The sequence below is a fragment of the Callospermophilus lateralis genome, chromosome 11 (assembly GCF_048772815.1).
Source record: "Callospermophilus lateralis isolate mCalLat2 chromosome 11, mCalLat2.hap1, whole genome shotgun sequence".
Taxonomy (NCBI): domain Eukaryota; kingdom Metazoa; phylum Chordata; class Mammalia; order Rodentia; family Sciuridae; genus Callospermophilus; species Callospermophilus lateralis.
The window spans coordinates 49,078,777-49,104,240 of record NC_135315.1 but is presented as its reverse complement, the minus strand read 5'-3'; the positions used below and the strand labels follow the sequence as shown (position 1 = coordinate 49,104,240).

Below are 25,464 nucleotides of genomic sequence, written 5' to 3'. Positions count from 1 at the left end.
TCCTACAGAATGGAGGGCCAGCCAGGGTCGAAGCCATCCACTGCTGTTCCTTTCGCCTGGTGGGTGGGCCGGGGTCACAGCAGTCTGCTCCTGATACTTTCTTTATCAGCTCAATTTAGCCTCTTTAGTACCACATAGTTTAGCAATTGTATTACTGTATTTATAGTTCTGGCCTAAAATGTTAATTGCCTGTTGTTCACAACAAATATGAGCTCCATATGGCAGGGAAAATATTATAATCATCCTGGTACATGGAAATAGAGCCTTATAAACTGGCAAACTTCCTAAATAAAGACATTAATCAGTAGCATTGTCACGCAACTTATCGCTTCTACAAATTTGTCCTTGGTTAGTTGATTATATATTTATTTATATATGCCATGCATGATAGGCAAGCATTCTATCACCACACTACACCCCCAACTCAATGTGTCCTAACTTTTGGACTTATGCCTGGATATTCTCCTCATATTATAATTCTCATATTATTAATAGCAGAATAAAATAGCCCAATGTATCCATTCTTTTAAAATAGTACAACATTATGTATGAAATGATTACTATACTGAAATAAATTAACCTATCTACCACCTCACATAGTTACCCAAACCTATTAATTTTTTTTTTTTTTTTGAGCGGGGGTTACCGGGACTTGAACCCAGGGGCACTCTACCATTGAGCTAAGTTCCCAGTCTTTGTTCAAAATTTTTTTTCTTTTGAGATAGAATCTCACTAAATTGCTTAGGGCCTCCTTAAGGTATTGAGGCTGATCTCGAATCTTTGATCCTTCTGTCTCAGCCTTCTGAATCACTGGAATTATAGGCATGTACCACCACACCTGGCCCAAAGGTGTTATAATTCTAAAGGCTAGCTGAATGCAGTGGGGCATGCCTGTAAACCCAGGAGTTTGGGAGCCTGAGGCAGGAGGACTGTAAGTTCAAAGCCAGCCTCAGCAAAATCTAGGCACTAAGCAACACAGTGAGACCCTATCTCAAAGTTTAAAATAAAAAAGGGCTAGGCATGTGGCTTAGTGGTCAAGTGCCCCTTGGTTCAATCACCAGTGCCCCCCCGCAAAAAAAAATTCTAAATACTAATGATATCCTTTGATTTTACAGAAAAAAATACTGTTATTCTTTTTTTTTTTTTTTTTTTTTAAAGAGAGAGTGAGAGAGGAGAGAGAGAGAGAGAGAGAGAGAAATTTTTGATATTTATTTTTTAGTTATCGGCGGACACAACATCTTTTGTTTGTACGTGGTGCTGAGAATCGAACCCGGGCCGCACGCATGCCAGGCGAGCGCGCTACCACTTGAGCCACATCCCCAGCCCTACTGTTATTCTTTATAGTAACTGTTACTCAGAGTTAAATATTTTCAGAAGAGAAAAAGTATTCTGCAAGTTACAAAATTTTAACCAACCCTGAAGGACTTTCTCCTTACAGTACAGGCAGAATTGTTTTTTCTGCACATACTTCTATGTTTATGACATTATCACTATATAAAATGAGTTTCTGAAAAGCTATTCCTATTTTATGAATCCTAATAACACTTTAGATACTCAAATATTTAAGGTTTTTATTAAAGGGGGCTGCAGTTGTGGCTCAGTGGGAGAGCCTAGGATATGTGAGGCACTGGGTTTGATTCTCAGCACCACAAATAAATAAATGAATAAAATAAAGGTCAAACAACTTCTAAAAAATTTTTTTTAAATTTTTATTAGGAATTAAACACAGGAATCCACAAATGACAAGCTAAGGAGATTCACCAAATATTTAAGTAGTTCTTGGTCTCCATCAATTAAATAGAAAAATACTTTACTTTCACTAAACCACAAATATTTCAAGATGACACACATAACTTTCTACCAGGAGTTCTTGTACTATCAATTTTTGTGTCCCTGATGGGTCAGAGGCTCACCTGACAGGTCCAGTTCCTCAGTGGAAGACAAGTTGGCCAGACTCCAGCTGTCACTACGGGCTGCCAGGACAAACTTATGAGCACTGATGTGCCTGCCTCCAACCTTTATTTTCAGATCACTGGTGAAAAAATTCATAGATATAAAAAGAAAAATATCATCATAATTAGATATAACTAGAATTCACAAGTAATAAATACATGGGTATTGACTGATCAACATGCATCTGCAAAAGAAAAAAAAATCACAACAAAATTATTTCTATACACTAGCTCTGAATTCTAATGGATCATGTTTATAATATGTTGCTAGAAATGTTTTCTAACTGTTGACTTTAATTCACATGGTATGCAGTGCTTTTAAATATTACTCCTATAAGTTAAGCAGGATGATTAATATTAATATATAAAATAGATTTTTTTTTTCAGAACGGATTAAGATAAACCATTAGGAGAGAACGATAGAAAGCTTAAACCCTGTGATGACAGCTCTGAAACTATGGTGCTGCTATGCTCTATATTAATGCTCAAGCAAGGTTAAACAGAAAAACTATGAACAAATTAGCTTTGACAAATCAGTCAAGAATATGGAAATCAATATCTGTTCCCAGCAGAAACATTCAGAGCATTTGAGAGAAGAAATGTTTTATTTTTTTTTAATTTTTCCATATTTACGACATACCAAATGTGAAAAGAGTTTCCCAAATAGGTATTTACACCTACCTCTGAAATGTCAATGCTAAGGTAGAAATGCACCTGGGCAAGTAACAATGATGACCCATTGGGCTGACATGAGCATGTGCCATATGGCTATGTTGGCAGCAATACAGTCATTCATTATTATCATCCTCTGCTTGTATTTATATATTCCTTTTTATTTTCTTATTACCCTTTAAAATTATTTATTAAAATTATGTATATCTTTAGAAATTAAATAGACAAAAACTATTACATGGGGGGAATAAAAGAAAAGAAGCTATTACATGAATTAACTCATCCACATAAAAGGAAACTAACAGAATATTGTTGTTTCTTCTTTTTTATTTTTCATGGTACTAGGAATTGAACGCAGGGCTTCATGCATGCTAGGCAAGCACTCTACCACTGAGCTACATGCCCAGCCCTCCTTTTTATATATATATATTTTAATATTTTTAGTTGTAGATGGACACAATACCTTTATTTTATTTATTTACTTTTATGTGGTGCTGAGGATCAAATCCAGTGCCTCGAATATACTAAGGCAAATTCTCTACCACTGAGCTACAACCCCAGCCTGAAGCAGGGTCTTGCCAAATCCCACAGGCTGGCCTCAAATATGAAATTTTCCTGACTCTTCCTCCTGAGTAGCTGGGGTTATGGATATGCACCATTTCACCCAGCTCAAATATTGTTTCCATGTTAACACTTGATAAATTATGTCCCACAAAATACTGTCTAGAACAAGCTTTATAATTACATAAGAGCATTGATAGTTATAGTTCTATTAAAGACCAAGCTGTAACTCATTAGACCACAAGATTATTTATTATTGTAAGTTGTTATAGTAAAAACAATGTATTCATCAATAAAGAAGAAATAGAACTAATATTCTATTTAAAACAACATAAAATCGCCTCAAATTACATACAATGGTAGTTTTAAGAACTGAATGAAAATACAAACTATTTAGAAAACACATGGTGGCATATGCCTGTAATCCCAGTCAGTGAACTTAGAAGGCTGAGACAGGAGGATCATGAGTTTAAGGCCACCCTAAGCAACTTAATGAGACCCAGTCTCAAAATAAAAGTAAAAAAAGGTCTGGGAATATAGGTGCCTTTGAGGTCAATCCCCAATACAATAAAAAAGAATTCGATTCTGGGCTGGGGTTGTGGCTCAGCAGTAGAATGCTTGCCTAGCACATGCGAGGCCCTGAGTTTGATCCTCAGCAGCACATAAAAATAAATAAACAAAATAAAGGTATTGTGTCCAATACAACTAAAAAATAAAATATAAAAAAAAAAATTTAAAAAAAAAGGAAATAGATTCTAAAAACTTAAATGGATTTTCATTGTCTCTACTGTCCAAAAGCCACAAAAAATTCTAAAACTAAATATTTCTATAACACTATTCATAAATATCAGGTCAATTTTTTTCTATCTTTTATAGTCTGACATACCAAAGGGAAATAAAGATAAGGATTTTATTAATAATTTTCAAACACATAAATCAGAACTGGGGGTATAGCTCAGCGGCACAGGACCTGTCTAGCATGTGAAAGACCCCGGGTTTGATCCCCAACACTGCAGAAAAGTAAATTTAAAAAGAGGATTTTCTTTAAAATATGAAAACTAGGATGCTATCACTGGAGAGCAGATACAAATAAAGTTTCTTACTAGAGTTTCTCAAACATTTCAATGAGAAAAACCACAAACTTGGTTGGTAAAATATTGAATCCAATAAAAAATATATAAAACCATCATTTTTAACTACCTTATGGGGACAAAAGCCTTCTCTTGACCTAAAATAAAAATAAAAGATATGTACCCATTTCTTCCACATTTCTCAACATAAAAAAATTTCAAACTATATATCAGTTACTGCAGTCATCAAAATGCACATAGAAATAATAGTTCTTCAACAAAATGCAGGTTATGAGACAAAGGTAGTTTTTTACTATCTTGGCAAGAAGATACTTGCTTTAAAAATTGATTTCTCAATTTTAGTTATCCCCATCTCAAGGGCTCAGTCCTTTATGAAGGTTCCATTCCCCACCTCTTACTCAATTATAGATAATAGGGCTGGGATATAGCTCAGATGATAGAGTGCTTGCTTTGAATGCACAGAGCCCTAGGTTCAATTTCCAGCACCACAAAAAAAAAAAAAAAAAATCAAAACAATTATAGATAATAGTAGATAATAAGATAAGTATTCAACCTTCTTTAGGGAAAAGGCAGGTTTTAAAAGCTGAAGGGAGACACACTGGCATTATAAAACCATACTATAACTGAGCAAGTAAAAAGTGACCAGAGTGGAATCTGCCTGTTCTCATTCCCATTATCTCCTAGAAAGACTACAACATAATGAATATAGTCAAATGACATGTAATTGAGAAGATAAATGATGGGAGCCAACGGGGAAAAGCCTTTAAACATGGGAGAGACATGTCAGTAACAGACTTATGTTGGACTCCCTTGGGCCAGCAGGAAACAGTTTTCATTTGTCTACAGAAAATAGCAGGAGGAAAGACAATGAACTATATTTGACAAGAAGCTACACATGTATTCAATTTGTGTAACTTTTCTTTACTCAGAATAAATACCTACTCTTTTTGGAGGGGAGGAAAGGTATTAGAGTTTTCTTCCTTTTAGAAATGATTAAGATGGTAAATAGTAGTTCAAGATTTTGATCTACTTTAGGTATTATAATTTATTTGGAAATATCACCAATTCTTACCTAGTCCAATCATCTATGTCCCTTAAAGCAATATCCTTTCTTCTATGCACACTCACACCTTTTTTTTCCATATTCACCATCCCAATTTAGTCCTCCATTATTTCTGATTTGTACCACATGCGACAGACATCACAAGTGCTTTCCCTGCTCTTTTCTCTACAGTTTCACTTATATGACCTGAGCAGGTTCATCTTCCTAAATACCATTTGCATTATGAAAATCTTCAAACTCAAAAACACTCTACTGTACTTCCTGAAGGATCATGTCCACACTCCTCACCTGAGCATCCATCCTACCTTTTTCACCTCTCCTACTGCTCTCCTTACTACATACCTACATACCCTAAAAACTGTCCTCTAAACTCTGTTTCTCTGAGCCTTTTCTTAGTCACTGCCCTTACTTACAGTATCAATGTCTTTACCTACTGAATCCCATCTATTCTTTAACATCTACCTCAAAATTCATTTAATAACAACAGCTGACAATTAGGCACTTACAATATGCCATGCACTACCCTAAGTACTTAACATGTATTTATTAAATAAAGCCTCACAATGACCTTTAGGTAAGTAGTAAATCCATCTTACAGATTAGGAATTTGAGATGTGATATAGCTTGAAATCACACAGCTAGTAAATGGCCAGCTGGGATTCTTCTGATTCATCTTCTTCTTTTTTTGACATAGGGTCTCACTCACTGGCCAAGGCTGGCCTAAAACTGGCAGTCCTCCTGCCTCAACCTCCTGAGTAGCTGGGATTACAGGTGTGACACCATGCCCAGCACCAGCTGAGCTTCAAACACAGGCTGTATGGCACCACAATTCAACAGCCAAGCTATATTGCCCACTAGACCTAGGATGGCTTAGATCTAGGATGGCTTTCACCATCTGAAGAGAAAGTAACCTCTCCCCTTCGGATTCCCAGACATGTAAGCTAATTTCTGTTCAAATTAGCAAAGCTATCACCACAATTCACACACTTTGTGCTAGACAGAAGCAATAAAAAGGAGAAAAAAAACTTTGCTTCAAGGAACTTAAATGCTAGGGAATAAAGGCTTGCTAATAATTCTGATTAGAGAGAAATAAATTTGGCAAGAAAATAAACAGTTGCAGTATGTTGTGATGTGGCCCAGGAGAAAAGCAAGAGGGCTCACTTCTGTGTCCAAGACCTCACCTGTACTGCTCTTGCTCATACAGGTCTGCCACTATCGTTAGCAACCGGCTGATGAAGGACTCACTGCTGTTTTCCTTGTTTGCTTGTGCAGCCAAAAGAGTGCATCTCTTCTCTGTCTCTGCCAATTTCTTCTGCAGCTTGACATACTCTTGCCGGAGAAGCATCAAGTGCTTCTCCAACTTGGACACCTCCTCTGAAAGGGAAACAAAGAAGCAAGTTTACTAGTGCATGCATAAAGCAGATAGCATTCACTATGCCTTCATCCCACAGATGGGAAGTGAAAAAAATGATGAGTTACATGACAATTCTATTACTTGATTTTAGTCCTACAGGATCAGGAATGGTCTTATTTCCAGATGCTGGTCACTGGGCCAAGAAGATCATCATACATATACAAATTTGCAGGCTCTGCCCTGCAAATTCCTTATCGTAAAGTCAGGCACCTCAAGAAAAAAAGGCTATCAAAATCACCTAGGAGATTTTTTTCAAACCACTAATAGTAATAACTTTTACATGTCACATAATCTTCTAAAAGCTTTACAAGAATTCTCTCATATAATCTTCATGACAACCCTATGATGTAGGCACTATCACCAGTAACACTTCACTGAAAAGGACACGGGGGCACAGGGAAATTATGAATTTGCCCAAGGTCAGAAATCTTCTGAGAAACAGGGCTGATGAATGAGCACAGGCATTTGTATTCTAAGAGCTGTGATTCTAGCAACCGCCACCCTGCACTACCTGACACCATCCTTCTTCAGATGAGGACTGAGGCGGTCCATAATGGTTCAAATATGTTCATATTGCAGAATTGTGTTGTGACAGATAAAAAGGTTAAAAACCACGTATCTGATCAACAAAATTCAGTGAAAACTTACCCTGTGGCTACTGGGTGCCTGACACTCTGCAATAGTAAGCAAAATCAGATCTATCTGATCTATCTGGGGGAAATACATATAACTCAAATGATTGTTATTTTCATTTATAACAACTAAGACAATAAAAGATGAAACTATATTCTGACTTAGATTGCCAGAAAGCAAAAACAGTGATGAGAGACTAGAAAGACATTTAATTTCGGAGGTCAGGGAAGGGTCCTCTAGGGAAGTATGAAATTTCCCTCCTGTTTTAAGTGGCTTTGGAATTTTGGTAGGGCATAGGATTGGGAAACTCTGCAAACTGGTATCTCTACAAATCAAGACCCCTAATTATGAAACCACAATGATTTTACAATCATCCTCTGGGCCTTGGTTCCCCCACCACAGTTATTTCAAATCTTGACACTGCCCTCATGCCCTTCCCCCATCCAATCTGCCTCCTTCTCAGCCAATGTCCTGAAAAACACAAGAGTTACTGCCAATAACACCCACCATTTTAGCAAATACTCCCATCTATCCCAAGTTTCTTCCACAAAAGTACTGCCCCCATCTAAGCTCTAAATCCCATTCCTTTCTCTTTGTGCTCAGGATCTTTGCTTATCATCAACTTCGTCATCCAGCAACTTTGATCTTTCCATCAATGGGTGCTTCTCATCATCAATGGGTTCAAATCCTTATTAAAGCAAAACCCTTCTTTCATACCACATCTAAACAACCTCCACCCTTCCATCTCTAGCTACCACACTATCTACCTTACTAGTAATTCACCTGCCATTCCCTCATTCTGTCTCCACCTACCCTTGAAACTCCTTTCACCAAGGACCTTGACAAATCCAATACACTCTTGCCAGTGGTTCTCCTCTTAAACCTCTATGACATAGCAGATAACACTGTTGTGGATACCTCTTTTCTTATTTCAGTAAATACAATGCCATCCTTTTTCCAATTCTGGTTCTCTCTTTCAAATATGTCCTTATAACCTCCACACATGCCTATATGGACACTCCTTAGACCTCTTCTCAAATATACATTCTCCCCCAAGGGAAGTTCAACAAGATATCTAGTCTATTACTGATACCACAATCTAGGTACCAGTAATCCAGAGATCCATCTCTCTAGTTCAAATCGCTCTTCTTTGATTCATCTATCCAACATTCTAGTGCTCCACAGACACCTCTAATTTGTTTTGCTCAAAACGAAACTTGAAGCAAATTTGTACTTCTCTCCATGGCCCCATACTAATAAATTACACTAATGTCCATCCTTGTTACCCAAAAATGTTATGTGGGAATTGTCGGAAGCCATTCTCACACGTGACTGGGTGACTCCCGGTTAGGGTCTGAGGCGCTCTGGCTGTGTCGGAGCTTTCCCGGCCCTCTCCTGATGAGAGAACCTGTCCCTGTGGGGGTGTAACTGACCACTGACCCCGGAGGCCCAATCACTGACCCTGACCTTGGAGTGCGGCCCCCCCTTCAACCTTCATTGGATGGAATTCTCCCCTGAATTTCTTGCTCCCCAATAAAAGGCTACTCCCTGGCGTGCTCCCTCTCTCTCTCTCCTGCTGGCTCTGAGTAATCCTTGCTGCCCTGCCGGGCGGTTAGAGGAGGGAACCAGAGAGGGGAGCCGTCTCGGACCTGGTCATAGAAAAAGGTAACTGAGTCTGTGTGTTTATTTCGATCTCGCTAGCTAATTTTTATGCCAAGAACCTCATTAATGAAACCATTGCGCTGGCCGCATGGTAGAGGGAATAGACTTAGATGTCTCCTACTCAGTCACATCCAACACTCGCTCAGCAAAAAACTACTGACTTTCCTACCTACACATCACAGAGAATCCTTCCTGTCTTCTATATTTCCATTTCTACTATGACTTTAATTCGGGTTCTCAGTTATCATTATAAGACCTCCTTCAAGGTGAAAGGATTCACTCTGAGTCTCAGAATCTAACACAGAGTCTAACACACAAGTGCTCACTAAGTATCTAATTAATTAAATTGAACAAATAAAATCCATGAAAAGAGAATTCTTTTCCTTTCATCAACATCAACCCTCTCCCACCTGCCACTCAATAGCTGATTCTTTATAAATGTGAAAACAAAAAAAAAATGGCTCAAAACCTACAGAAAGCTGGTGCTACATGCCTATAATCCCAGCTATTTGGGAGGCTGAGACAGGGGGATCACAAGTTCAAGGCCAGCTTGGGCAATTCAGTGAGACCTATCTCAAAATACAAAAAGCGATGGAGAAGTAGCTCAGTGGCAGAGTTCTATACTAGCATGCACAAGGCTCCGGATTCACTCCCCTGTAGCATACAGACATACAGACACACCGACAAATGGTCAAATCAAAAATGGCAGATGAGCTTACAGTTATTCTACAACCATTTACCATTTTCAAAGACGTATGTAATATCAAATTTAGATGTTCAAATAATAATAGTAAAATTTTAAAAATTAAAAAGCAGCCTATAAAATTATAATTCCAGTTTTATATAAATACTCACTTATGAAGAGTTAAAAGACAGATACCACAAAAATATCAGTAGGTCTTCTGAGGAGGATGGATTTTTATTCTTTACATTTTCTGTATATTTCAAGTGTTCTATAACAAATACATCCTACTTTCCTAATTAGAAAAAGCCTTTCAAGAGAAAAATATTTAAATACAATAAAGTATCTTCTTCATACATGTAATAGGAAATTTTTTTTAAGAGATCTACATTAAATAAATGCCTGGAGTTAAAAAAAAAAAAAAAAAACCTGGATGTCAAGCCAAGTGCAGTGGCACACACTTGTAATCCCAGCAGCTCTCTAGAGGCTGAGGCAAGAGGATTGCAAATTCAAAGCCAGCCTCAGCAATTTAGGTAGACCCTAAGAACTTAGTGAGATCCTAACTCAAAAAGTAAAAAGGGCTGGGGATGTGGCTCAGTAGTTAAGCACCACTGGGTTAATTTCCTGGTAACAACAATGACATCAAAAATTGGATGCTAAGTCTCAGGTATAAAACAATATCCTTGGAATTCTGCTTTTAGCTACTAAACTGATCAGTGTGCTCATGAATTACATATAAACAGAAATTTCCTATAACAAACTTTTTTCAAAATATTTGGCCTACTTAAGGGGGGAAAAACAAAAAACACCTGGAGGTTGAACTCAGGGGAACTCTACCATTGAACTACCTCCAGCCCCTTTTTAGGATTCATTTATAAACAGGGTCTCAAAGTTGCTGAAGCTAACCTTGAACTTGGGGGAACTCTACCATTGAACTACCTCCAGCCCCTTTTTAGGATTCATTTATAAACAGGGTCTCAAAGTTGCTGAAGCTAACCTTGAACTTGGGGTTTCCTACACAGCAGGGATTACAAGTGTGTACCAAACTGGTCTACTAATATTTAAAATAAACATTGCTTTGGACTGGCGATATAGCAAAATGGTAGAATCCTTGCCTAGCAAGCATGAGGCCCTAGGTTCAATTCCCAGCACCATGAGAACAAGCAAACAAAACACTGCTTGAAAAATGCTGGCTAAAGGCGATGCTGGCTCAGTGTTGCCTGGCATGCATGAAGCCCTGGCTTCAAACCCCGGCACTGGAAAAAAAAAAAAAAAAAAAAAAAAAACTTTGGCTAAAGGAAAGTAGTAGTATTTAAAATGACACTGACATGCCTCCCTAGCTGCCAAACCCCACAGCTGGCCTACTGGTCCCTGCCAAGAAGTGATGTAGCAATAGAGTGGCAGCCCTGAGGCACAGTAGGCCAGCCTTGAGGTGAGCTAGAGAAAGCTGACCCTGTCACTCCAAGGCAGCCAGCCTGCAGAGTCTGGGTGCCTGCTCAGAAGTGCACCACAGGCAGAGCTACAAACAGCTCCAGACACCCCACTAAGCATGTGCAATCAATGGTCAACCTCCCGCTTCCTGATGAAAAAATAGAAGTGGGGCAGATGTGAATGAAAGTTGGGACTAAAAAATTGACCAACAGTATTAGTACAATTCCAAACCCTAATTAGCATAAATTTGGACCACTAGCAATGAATCAAGTGCTATATAAATCCCTAGAGTAGCACAAGCAGATGGCGAAAACCTGGTATTGGGACCCCTCTTGCACTGCAGGAGTTCAATTCCTGTTTCTATTCTTTGGTAAATCCTACTCTTATACTCATCCTTCTGTGGAGTTCGTTCTTCAAATTCACGAAACAAAAACCCAGAAAGAAGAAATTAAAGGTGAGCTGCTGGGGTTTGCTGTAACATTAAAGGGCATGCATGGTCTGTCATTAAGACCTGCAATATTTCTCAGCTGCAGAGGCTTGCAGCTTGTGCAGACCCCACCTGCCAGCAAAAGCTGTGAATCCATTTCATCTCAAAACTCCAATTTCAATACTACTGTATTTTTCAAATCTCAGCAAGTTGCATATGCAGTTACACCAAACCTCTTGGGTAGACTCAGCTCTGAGCTTTTAATCTAGTATGACAAATTTACACAGGTCTTTGGTTTTTCCAGAGTTCACAGTGACTTAGACTAAAGGACCAAGAAACTGCAACTGTTCACCTTGAATGGGAAACATGAGCAGAGCAGTAAATTTACGTGACAGTAAATTTATCTGGAGAGAAAGAAATGGAGACCAGGCACGGTGGCACATGCCTGTAAACCCAGCAGCTCGGGAAGCCAAGGCAGGAGCATCATGAGTTCAGAGCCAGCCTCTGTAATTTAGAGAGGCACTAAGCAACTCAATGAGACCTGTCTCTAAATAAAATACAAAATAGGGCTGGCCATGTAGCTCAGTGATCAAGTGCCCCAGAGTTCAATCCCTAGTACCAACAAATAAACAAACAAATAAAATGACAATGGATTTCTAAGTGTCGTAATAGGATATGTAGAAGGGCATACAATTAAAACTGATAAATTTCTTTCAAGGAGTTTGGGGATATAGCTCAGTGGGAGTACTTGTCTAGCATGCACAAGGCCTTGGGTTAGATTCTTAACATCAAAAACCAAAAAAGGAACAAATTTCTTTTCAAAAACTTCTGGCAGAATCACTTGTAGTGAAGTGAATCTATGGTTGTCAGAAGTCATGAAAACAGTATGTGTGAAGGAATGGCAGAAATGTGGTAACTGGGTACCGAAGAGTGCCCTCTAGGGTACTGTCAATATATTTTTAAATTTTTACTTAGTGGTATGTACATATTTCACTTTGACAATTTGCTGACCTCTCTGTACATTTAGAATTTGTGCTTTTCTGTACTTTTTTTTTCAATTACAAAGTTAAAACCAAACACTGATATACATCTACACATGGTTCTAGAGTCAAAGTAATGAGGATCTAAATCCTTCAATAACTAGCTATAAGCCCAATGGTTCATTTCCCTGAGCTTCATTTTATTTTACAAGAGGAAAATCTACATTTCAATGTTGTTATCAGAACTAAATGAAGACTACTGTGATTGGCACGTATTCAAAATTGTAAACTATTAGTTTACTTTTTTCTTTTTATTTGAGTCATGAAAAGTAGAATGAGATTCAAAGAACTAAGACTGACCAATTACTCCATTACATATGATGTGTCAAAATACATTCTACTGTCATGTATAACTAATTAGAACAACAACAAGAAAAAAAGATTGACCAATTAAAGCCATAAAAAATTACGTTGGGGAGGGAGGGGAAGGGGGGGCGCGCATTGTAGCTCAGTGGTAGAGTGCTTGCCTAGCACATATGAGGCCTGGGGTTCGATCCTCAGCACCACATAAAGGTAAATAAAGATATTGTATCCATCTACAAAAACTTAAAAAAGAAAATTAATAGGACATTAATATGAAATATGAAGTCATGAACAAAAGTAAAAACAAATGAAAAGAACTACTAAATAATGAATGAGCTACTTTAAATAACTGCATCACCTCATAGGAAGTCTGAATTGGCAATTACAGAACCAAAAGGTGTAAAGTCCAACATGCTTTAAAAATCATCACCTTTATCCACTTGGAAGAGGTACAAGTCAGGCTGCTCTTTAAAAAATCTTCTCAAGCCAGGAGTGGTGACTGGGGAAGTTGAGGAAGGAGGATCACAAGATCAAGTTCGACCTCAACAACTTAGTCTCAAATTTAAAAATAAAATAGGCTGGGGGATGTTAATGATAGAGCCCCCCAGGATTCAATCTCCAGTACTGCCAAAACAAACAAACAAACAAACAAACCCTCTAAGAGGCAACTCCCAGACAACCATAATAAAAAGTATGATAACATCTATATAGTTGATCAATCTAGAAATAGCAATATAAGCATTATCACTTAGAGGTAAATAAGGAAGACACAAGCAAAAAGAGTGAATGAGTGAGCAAGACTGAGGGGTAGGTAGAAAGAGAAGGCAAAATCTACTTTTTGTCAAGTCACACACAGACTGTCCTGGGAATATCACCATTTAGACAGAATCCCAACTAACATTTTTGTTTGTTGTTTCTTTTTTTGTTTTTGTTTTTTTCCTTTCATTCATTGATTTGTCCAGAGTTTTAATTCTTAAGAAGACAGGTACAGGGCTGGGGATGTGGCTCAAGGGGTAGCGCGCTTGCCAGGCATGCGTGAGGCCCGGGTTCGATCCTCAGCACCACACACAAAGATGTTGTGTCCGCCAAAAACTAAAAAAAAATAAATATTAAAATTCTCTCTCTCTCTCTCTCTCTCTCTCTCTCTCTCTCTCTCTCTCCCTGTCTTTAAAAAAAAGAAGAAGAAGAAGACAGGTATATAATCTAGTCATATATCAAAAATGAAGCATCTATGAAGTACCACTGTCAAGGTAAAAACAACACCTCAGCATCTGTTTTTACCAAGTTACAGGGTAATAGTGAAGATGGGCAATTAAGCCAATTCAGTAAAATTTAAAAATTTTCTGACAAGGTTTACAATTACAATGTGAAAAGACCCATCTGGCTTAAGCTAATGCAAAGAAAACAACCACGAGTTTTTCTTCAAAAGATTTTTTAAAAGCTCATAAGTGTTTGTAACATAGTGGGCCCACAAAATGTAAGATCAATACTTAAGTTTTTTACTTTCTGGGTCAGATCCTCCTTGTAAACTAACATGAGTCAACAACAGGTTTTGTCAAGCAGATATTAATACATAAACGCTATACATTTTTTCCGAGAAATACAAATAATTATAAGCACTGGCCAGACATTGTGGTGCAGGCCTATAATTCCAGGGACTTGGGAAGCTGAGGCAGAAGACTTGCAAGTGCAAGTAACTTAACAAGACCCTGTCTCAAAATAAAAAATAAAAAGGGCTGGGGATGTCACTCAGTGATAAAGTACCCTGGGTTCAATTCCTAGTACCCAAAATAATAATAATAATAGTAACAACAGCAACAACAGTAAATCCAAGCACATCCTAGTCTTCCAAGAACTCACTACCAAAACCCTGCCACTCACAGGCCTCACAAAAGTCAACTAAAAAGGAGGACCAGCCTCAAGCCGTGGGGCATGCCTGTAATCCCAGCACCTTTGGAGACTGAGGCAGGAGAATTTTGAGTTCAAAGCCAGCCTCAGCAAGAGTGAGGTGCTAAGTAACTCAGTGAGACCTGGTCTGTAAATAAAATACAAAATAAGGCTGGGGATGTGGCTCAATGGTCGAGTGCCCCTGGATTCACACCCCAGTACCAAAAAAAAAAAAAAGAAAGAAAGAAAGAAAGAAATACATGTGGGAAAATGAGAATTCATACCACATTGAATCAAATGTATGATATGTCAAGATCATTGTATTGTTTCGAGCAACTAATAAAAAATTAAAAAAAAAAAAAAAAAAGAAAGAAAGAGAAAGACCATGGCATACCTCATCTGGCTAGTTCAACCTAAGTGTTGAAGAATTACATCCCACCTTCAAAGAGACAGCTTCTAAGTTGTTGTTTTTTCATTTGGGGGTGGGTTTTTTTGTTTGTTTGTTTGTTTGTTTGTTTTGTGTGTGTGTGAGAGAGAGAGAGAGAATATAGGGGGTAGGGTGTACTGAAAACTAAACCCAGTGGCATTTTATCACTATATCCCCATCCTTTTTTATTTTGAGACCGGGTCTTGCTAAGCTACTCAGGCTGACGCGGAACTTGTGATCCTTCTTCCTCTACTTCCTGAAATTACAGGTACCCCTGGTAGTTTCCAAGTTTTTTCAGGTAACTTGTACCTGTGGAATGGAAATTTTTCTTCCACAAATCAAACTGAACCATCTAAGCTTGATTTAATCACACTATATTCTAAGCAAATTGAGCATTTTGATCCTTAAGAACCCCAACCCAGCTGGGCACAGCAGCACACCAGTAATCCCAGCTACTCAAGAGGTGAGGCAAGAGGATCATTTGAGCCCAAGAGTTTGAAACCAGCCTGGTCAACACAGCAATACTCAGTCTCAAAAAAAGAGAGAGAGAGAGATCACTTAGTACAATATCTGGTTTAGTAAGGTTTGTCACTGCTACTACTACATAGCTAATTTTCACCTGTTTTCACCTGGGGTTTCTTCTTCCTTCCAACTTTCCTTTTGAAAAATAAGCCTACAAACTTAAATAATAGATAAAGCCTACAATTTCACCAGAAGAGCTACAGGCTATCACTGAAGCAACTTCCTTTACAATTTTATCATGTTTCTTTCACCAAAATACCCATTTGTTCTTTCCAGTGCAGACTGGAGCCAGGAATTTTAATAAGCATCCTTTCTGATACTTTAGGAGTCTTGATATAATCAAAGATGCTTAAGACAAAAAAGTGTGCATTCACTATGAATAGAATTGGGCTACAACAGAACCCAATGTCTACTGAAAACAAAAGTTAATCATGTCTTAGGAAGTTACATGGGACAGTTAGGAAATGGAGCAACAATTAACCTTATAATATTCATTTTTTTAGTACTGGGAACTAAATTCTGGGGCATTCATCCACTGAGCCATATTCCCAGCTCTATTTTATATTTTATTTAGAGACAGAGTCTGAGTTGCTTAGTGTCTTGCTTTTGCTAAGGCTGGCTTTGAACTTATGATCCTCCTGCCTCAGCCTCCCGAGCTGCTGGGACCACAGGTGTGAGCCATTGCATCCAGCTATAATATTCTTTTTAAGTTAGGAGCTGCCAAACTTTCCTGTAAAGGGCCAGACAGAAATATTTGATGCTCTGTGTGTACAGTCTCAGTGGCACTACTCAACTCTGCTGTTGTAACACAAAATCACAAATGAATATGTGACTGTGTTCTCTAAAAAACCTCATTTATAGACACTAAAAATTAAATTGTGTTACTTTTCACATATTTTTCTTCAACCACTTAAAATATGGTTTAAATATATAATACTTAGTATGTATATGTTATAAAAATACGTAATTATGACATTGTAAGATGTAATGTTATATATATTTTATATATGTATATATGAATATATTCATTCATCCATTCATTCATTCATTCATTCTTGGCTTGAGACTACAAAATAAATAAATAAATAAATAAGTTAACAAGTCCCAGTTCAAACCTGGGACCTCTATCCTAGGTGATTTTTAAAGAATGAATGTATCAAAATGATAGACCAAACAAAAAGGAAGCAAACACCTAGCATCCTACACTGTTCCACTTCCTCTTACCAGTCCCCAAGCCACTAGAACAGCCCTTGCACCTTCAAGGTGTGCTCCTCTCCAGGGTCATTACGTGCCATTCTATGCAGGTTCACGATTTTCCAACCTGGACAAACTTCTCTTCCACGATGTTACACTGCAAACTGCCTAGTCTATTTCTTCAAAAGACTGTATCTTCTTCCCCACCAATTTCTCAAGAGAGGTCTCTTGAGTCACTATTTCCTAGCCTCCCTAATTTGAAATTTGGCTTCCACCCATACTACTCTACTAGTCTTAATCACATGCTAAAACTGCCCACTCAACTGCCTTTTCCAATTTATTCTCCAAGTTTCTCTAACTTTCTACAGTCCAGTTCTCAATTAGCTTATCCTTCTTGAAACTCTTTGTTTTGGCTTCCTACCTCTGTACTTTTCTTTCTACCTTTCTTAGAGATCCTTTGTCTCCTACTGTGAATACCTACTTTCTAATAGGACACAAATCCTGCTGGGTAGGGTAGCACATATCTGTAATCCCAGCTATTTGGGAGGCTGAGGTAGGAGGAATGTCAAAATTGAAAATTTTTTAAAGATCTGGGTATATAGCTCAGTGGTAGAATACTTGTCCAGCATGCACCAGGCCCTGGTTCAGTTCTCAGAACACAATCAATCAATAAAAATAAAAGAACACAATCCTTCAAGGTTCAGACCTAGAACTTACTTTCTTAACTTTCTTCCTTAAATAATGTCTCATTCACACCCATACTTTCTACTGTTGGTACTATGTAAATTTTCCAAAATCTCCCTCCCCTTCAACAGCTCCTAATATAAGGATGACTCATTGAAAAAACAAATTCAATAAGTCCAAAACCAACCTTAACATATTCCTCAAATCAATCTTTTTCCTCCTTCCATTTCATTTGTTATACAGACTTGAAAGCTCTGTGTTATTATGTACAAAATGTGATTCATTCCTAGTAGCATAGCAAATGTATAAAATACTTAGGAATATATTTAACAAGAAATATGCAATACATGCACAGTAAAAACAACATGACACTGCTGAGAAACTACAGATAACCTAAATAAGTGGAGAAATATACAATGCTCATGGATTGGAAGGCTCAATATTGTTAAGACATTCTTCCAAAATTGATAAGATTCAATATCATCCCAATAAAAATTCCAAAAGTTTTTGTAGAAAGATGATTCTAAAGTTTATATAAAAATGCAAAGTGGGGCTGGGGTTGTGGCTCAGTAGTGGAATGCTCGCCTAGCATGTATTAAGCACTGGGTTCGATCCTCAGCACCACATTAAAATAAAACAAAGATATTGTGTCCATCTAAAACTAAAAATTAAATGTTCAAAAAAATGCAAAGTACCTACAGTAACCAAAACAAGTTTTAAAAAAAGGAAAAAAAGCACTTACATGACTCATTTTTTATAAAGCTACAGTAATTAGGACAACACATTGCTATCAAGATTGATTTCAGAGAAATGCAATAGAACAGAATAAAAAAACAGAGCTCCACATACGTAACAACTTGGCATCAGAGCCATGCTACTTCAATGAAGAAAAGAAAATTGGACTGCAACAATTGGATTTCCAGAGAGGTATGGTGGAGCATGACTTTAACCCCGGAAGCTCAGGAGGCTGAGACAGGAGGATTGGAAGTTCAAAGACACTAAGCAACTCATTGAGACCCTGTCTCTAAATAAAATACAAAATAGGGCTGGGGATGTTGCTCAGATGTTGCTCAGTGCCCCTGAGTTCAATCCCGGATAACAACACCCCCAACCAAAACAAAACAAAATGGAAGATAACCCAAATGCCCTGATGGTGAATAGATACAAACTGTGTTATATCCATACAACAGAATACTATTTGACAAAACTAATGATACATAAAATCGTGTATCAAAAGCAATATAGTGAAAGGAACCAGATACAGACAACATACAATATGATTCCATTTGAAATTGAAGAACAGATAAACTATATGGACAGAAAGCAGATAAGTGGTTGCCAGCTCAGATAATGGGACTGACTACAAATTAATTCAAGGAAATTTTTTAGGGTGATAGAAATCTTCTATCATTGTAGCCATTACATGACTATAAAAATTTGTCATCCAACAGTTAAAACTGATGAATTTCACCAAATAAACTCCTTCCTCTGGGATGGATGTTGACATTTTTCTGACTTGCTGATCTGAACACCATAACGCCAACATTCCTTGAGGCCTTAGTATCATTCACACACTTGTAGGCAGTCACCAATCTCATCCTTTTGCTCTTTTATTCCATATGTCATCATTAATCTTCCTAAAACATAGCTCAACCAAACAACTTAAGTTGTTCTCCACTGCCCACAAAAGTAAGTTTCCTGAAGTTAAAGCACAGAACCAGTATTATTCATCTTATCAGCAGTACCATGAACTTTGAGGCATGGTCCTCAAGCACTCAGAAACTGAACACAGCATTTCAGAAATCTTTTAACTTAATAGGTAAAATTATATGACACTGCTCATTGTGGTAAATTAAAAAATACTCCATCTGATCAGAGATATACATCATAATTTCTGGAACCTGTATTATCTTATATTGTTTGGTGGAGGCTGCCGGAGGATGCAGTTCAGTGGTAGAGCACATGCACATGCACCACAAGAAAAATAATCTTGAAATAGAAGATAATCCTGGATTATCTGAGTAGGCTCTAAATGCAATTACTTATATCCCTACAAAGACATGCAGAGGGAGATTTGACACATAAAAGGAGAAAGTCATGTGAAGACATACAAAAAGATTTGAAGAGAGGCCCTGAAGACTGGAGTTGCACAAACCAAGGACTGCCAGCAGCTACCAGAAGCCGGAAGAATCAAGAAACATTGTTTCTTGGTCTCCAGAAGAAATATGGTCCTAGTGACACCTTGATTTTGGACTGATAATACTGATTTCTGTCCTCCAGAATCAGGGACATAATACATTTCTACGGTTTTAAGCTACCAGTTTGTAGAAATGTATTATAGCAGCCATAGGAAACTAACATAACTATCCTTAAAAACCAAAAATTTGTAGTATAGAAAATATTTTAAAGTGACAGCCCTTTGTAGGAATAGAAGTAACTGCCCTAGCTTACTCACACAGGGCCTCACTATATTGTCCACACTGGTCCTGAACCCAAGGGCACAATCAATTTTACTATGTCAGGCTCCGGAGTAGATGGGACTATAGGCACATGCCACTAAGCCCAGCTAAAAGTCTTTTTACATTAAAACAAAACCCTAACATTTCCTTTCTCTACACACCTATATTCTAGCCACAATTTTAGCAGTGATTTAGAGAGGGATTTTTGTTTGTTCATTTGTTTTTTGCATAATTCTGTAATGTTGAATTACTTTATTCCCATTCTGGTTAATTATATCAATTAGATAAAAGAGAAATTACTGTAAAGATGTTAAAATTCCATTTTGAGAATTACAAGAATAATTTTTTTCAGAAATACATTAGGATCTTCCATATATGGTATTTCATTAAAATATCGCCTTCCCAGAACATATTATCTTTCTTGTCTACATCAGAATAGAAAAGCTCCTTACTAGTGAATTGCTACCACTACTACTTTTCTAAACCTGTGAGGATGCAGATGGAATTTTCCTTTCAATGTAATAACTGAATAGTCATTAATCAGGATTGATAAATATAGAAAATCTGTTCAATAGAGACTAAGAAAACAAATGACATATTTACTAAGAATGTAAACTTGCATTACACCTTAATGAAAAGAGGAAGGGAAGAAGAAAGTAAAGAAGATAGTAATACCATCTAGAAGACAGTGCAAGGGATAGGAAGGGTCATAGTACTCCAGCCACTCTAAATCCTCCCTTCATTTAAAAAAAAAAAAAAAAGTTCAAACAGAATTTAAAGTATGCTGGTGCTGCTGGGCTTGATAGCACATGCCTAAAATCCCAGAAGGGGAGACTGAAGCAGGAGAATGGCGAGTTCAAGGCCAGCCTGGGGAACTTACTGAGATCCTGACTCAAAAATTGAAACAAATAAATAAAAATTAGGGCTGGGGTGGGGGTGGGGGGGCACTGGGGTTGTGGCTCAGGGGTAGAGCACTCGCCTAGCACGTATGAGGCCTTGGGTTCAATCCTCAGCACCATATAAAAATAAATAAATAAAAACAAAGGTATTGTGTCCAACTACAACTAAAAAAAATTTTTTTTTCTTTAAAATAGGGCTGGGGATGTAGTTCAATGGTAAAGCACCCCAAGGTTCATTACTCAGTTAAAAAAAAAAAAAAAAAAAAAAAAAAAAGATGGGATAGCACTAATAGAGAATTCATATTTCGGTATTCTACCCTTTAAAAAATCAAGCAATTATAATTGTCATTAATGTGGATGCTTTGACAAAGTCCAAAACCCATTGTTTAATCAAAGTTTGCTTTTAAAATTTTTTATTCCAAGGCTGGGGTTGTACTCAGCGGTAGAGCGCTCATCTAGCACGTGTGAGGCCTTCGGTTCAATCCTCAGCACCACATAAAAAATAAATAAATAAATAAAAGGCACTGTGTCAACTACAACTAAAAAAAATAAATATTTTTAAAAATTTTTTTATTCTAGCCACAGATAAAAGTTACTACTGAGGATTTCTTGGGAGGAAAGATGGCACTATATGAACTGTCATAGTTATTTTTAAAAAACTAATTCAGTAAAACCATATTTTTATTCAATATTGATTCAGTTTGAAAAACAAATGTTTTGTGGAATATGTTGATCTTCTCTGAAACTGAGAGATGCATAAATCTGGGTTTTTCAAAACTCCCTAGGTGATTCTAATGTGCAAGGTTTTCCAGGCTAAGAACCACTTGTCTGAATTAATGGAATAACAGTGTCTGAATTAATGGAATTAATGAAAGAACAAATGTGAGAGCTGTACAGAAACCACAAGATTTGGCCATGACTGCAGAGGTGGGAAAAGTCAGGGATGACCTCCAGGTTATTGGCTTGAAAGCCTGGCTGATGGGAGTACCATTAATCATCAACAGAGAAAAAACTCAGTAACTACAAAGCACAATATGCATACTTATTTGAGAAATTTTTCCTTCCCTTCTGTTCTGGAATTTCCATTAAAGTCAAGACTGCTACTTGGTCATTTTGTCATCCCAAACATAGTAGATTGCACGAAGAATAAAATACATTTTTCCTGAATGTAATTCAACTGTCTTGTCTGTCTTTATGTTCAAGTTAGTACCATGACTTATACACCTTCCAAAACCTCACACTGAACAACACTGGTAAGTCTAGTTTCACAAAAGATGCTCAATGCATATGATCTGATTAGCTCATTCCCACCTTAAATTCATGTTAGCCTGGAAACACTTCCAATCACCTACTAGACATCACCTCCTACAGGTATATTGGTCCAGAATTGTGTGCAAAAATGAGGTAAAGATATTTTTCCTCTGGTTTGGGGTTGTGGCTCTACAGTAGAGCACTCACCTAGCATATGCGAGGCACTGGGTCCAATCCTCAGCACTGCATAAAAATAAATAAATAAATATATTATTGTAGTTGTGTCCAACTACAATAATAATAATAATAATAATAATAATAATAATAAAGATATTTGTTCTCAAATCTGTTCTTCCTCTTCATATTACCAGTCCTACCATTATCTGAGCCATCCAGACCTCGAACCCTTAAGACATCTTTAAAAACTCTTTCCTGCCAACATTCAAGCAGGTTTCAAATGTCCTTCGTTTCAAAAAGTCCTTTTATGTCTCCTATAGTCTCTTTCTCTTATCAGTTTTTACCAGCCCCAATGCCTCTTACCAAATGACTCATCATCAATTGCTATAGTTGCCTCTCAAGCTTCCCTTCCTACCAAACTATCCTATAATGTAACACTGTTACGTTACGTAACACATCTTATATATTGCAGTCATTTAAACATGCCTCAGAAAATTCTAGTTGTCACTACATTGTCTGATATCTACCAGTAGTATCACCCTCTGACCCACAGATTAAAACCCAAATACTCAACCTAGGTCCATCATAGTCTGACCCTTAATATAGTTTTCTAACCTCATATTCCACTGCTACACCCACTGAGTATTGACCCTTGCCCACTCTCATGTTCCCATGTCAAAAGAGAACTATTGTTCCTTTTCTTTTCTTTTAATCAGTACTGGGGATTGAACTCAGGTCCTTGGTATTCTAGGTAAGTATTTGATCATTAAGCTATAGCCCCCAACCCCTCTAAAAGGACTATTTTTCAAAGTCCAGATTAAATACTATCTCCTGAAACACAGACCAACCAAAACACACTTTAAGTCACTTCCTATTCTGAGTTTTCAAAGTAACTTCTGGGCATTTTTCACCTTATGATACAGTTTCTCATACATTAAAAAACAAACAAACAAAAAAAAAAAACCCAGACTTTGGAGTTCCCTTTAAGTACACTTTAAATCGGGTTATTCTTTTTTAACTACTGTATTGCAGCATTCTCCAACTCACTGCATGCTTATCTCATTCTCCTCCCTACAGCACCTTACTAGGTAGAGTTCAACGAATACCACAGTAGGTTCTATGGTCTACTCAGATTCAACAGGAGAGTCAGAGCACAGCAATTTCTCATTTTATGCATGTAAACAATGATAATGTCTCAAATTACCTACAGACTACTCTGCATATCTCAGCATGATTCAGTAGCTTTATTCTGACACATTCACAGACACTGCAATAAACACATAAACTTTGTTTCTTTATGAAAATATTCCCAAGGAGAAAGCTAACAGCCACAGCTTGTAACAGAAATGAAAGAATGGAAAGGTGGAGAAAAGAAGGGAATGATATAAAAGAAACAGTTCTTGAGAGGTCTGTAGACTATATGTAATTATCAATGGCCTGGGATATTTGTTGAATGAATGAAAACATAAATGAATATATAAATTTCAAAAATGGAAATAGAGCAAAGTTTCTTCTCTCCCCATTTTTACCAGCCCATACTGATGAATGGTTTTCTGGAACAGTGCTAACAGCACTCTGTATAATGATGCAAGTTTCAAAAATCTGCACTGTCCAGTTAGGAAACCACTACCCACATGGCTGTTGAACACTTGAAAGGAGACTAGTACAACTAGGAACTAAATGTTTAATTTTAAATTCAGGATATATGTGTGTGTGTGGTAGTCAGCTTTTCATCGCTGTGACAAAAACATGGGACAAGAACAACTTAAAGAAGGAAAAGTTTATCTTGGGCTCAGTTTCAGAAGTATCAGCCCCTGGCTGGCCAACTTCATTGCTCTAGGCCCTGAGGTGAGGTAGAACATTATGGCAGAAGGGTTCTGGAAGAAGAAAGTTGCTCAGTTCATGACAACCAGGAAGGATGGGAAAGGAGAAGAAACAGAAAGAGAGTGAGATAAAGTAGGAGGGAGGAACAGACCAGGAACAGATATAGTCTAAGCCATGCCTCCAGTGACCTGCTTCCTCCAGCCACACCTCACCTGCCTACAGTTTCCACCCAGTAGTCCATTTGAATTATTAATCCATCAAATGGATTAATCCACTGATGAGGTTACAGTTCACATTATCCAATCATTTCACCTCTAAACACTGTTACATTACCTAACACATGAGCTCTTTTGGAGACATTTTTAGATTCAAACTATAACAACATAGCTAATGGCTACCATACTGGCAAGTTAATGCCCAGAATAAGGAATGCCTTCATCTTGGAACTTGAACTGCCATCAAATTCCATTAATAAAAGTCCAGGATCAACTTACTATTTAATAAAATTTTTTTTCAATTATCACTTTTTCTTTCCTCCAATTTTCATTTTTATTTTACTGAGGCAGAGAATCAGATAGCATTTAAGAGGAGACTAAGAGAAAGACGCATGCCAGGGTCAAACATAAAGCACTGTGCCAAAAGTGTTCTTTATATCATGCACTATTTCCTTTGATCCTCACAGCTACCTATGATTATCCTCAAGTCAAGAAAACTGAGACTGAGAACAATTAATTGGCTTGCCTATCACCACAGCTTAGTTCATCTAAGATTCAAACCTACATCCAAGTAGAGTCGGAACTCTTAAGCACTACACTTTGATTGCTAAGACTAAAATGGGCTGGATGAAAACTAGGTTACAAAACTCCTAGAAGACTGAAGTTTTTCAGAGCACAATAAAAGTTAAGCCAATCAGCTTACTAGATAAAAAGACCAAGGATATACTCAGGCAACATTCTTTTCTAGTCTTTTCTTTTCACGGCCCGGAGGGATCAAACCAAGCACATGCAAAGCACATGCTAAACCACTGAGCTACAACCCCAATTCCCAGGCAACTCTCTTGATAATCAGTAAATGATGCTCAAAAAAAAAAAAAAAAAAAAAAATCACACATGCTTTCAACTACAGGGATGATTCTACACTGGAAAATAGAGCAGGAAACAGGAAAAGTTTCTGCCCTGATAGGGTTTATATTCCAGTGAGGGCAGCTCT

The 25,464-nt window shown here is 37.5% G+C and overlaps 1 protein-coding gene across 4 annotated transcripts in view; it reads right to left on the bottom strand.

Moving 5' to 3' along the window:
• The window catches only part of Ankfy1 (ankyrin repeat and FYVE domain containing 1), a 91,686-nt gene that overhangs the window by 64,149 nt on the left and 2,073 nt on the right, over positions 1 to 25,464 (bottom strand). For 3 of the 4 annotated variants that reach the window (XM_076870981.1, XM_076870979.1, XM_076870980.1), the window contains exons 2-3: positions 6,521 to 6,713; positions 1,914 to 2,032 (exon numbers count right to left, since the gene is read on the bottom strand). In XM_076870981.1, the coding sequence (XP_076727096.1) occupies positions 1,914 to 2,032; positions 6,521 to 6,713 (312 nt within the window). Of the gene's footprint in view, positions 1 to 1,913; positions 2,033 to 6,520; positions 6,714 to 25,464 lie in introns of those variants that run through there. The other variant, XM_076870982.1, reaches the window with a different exon arrangement.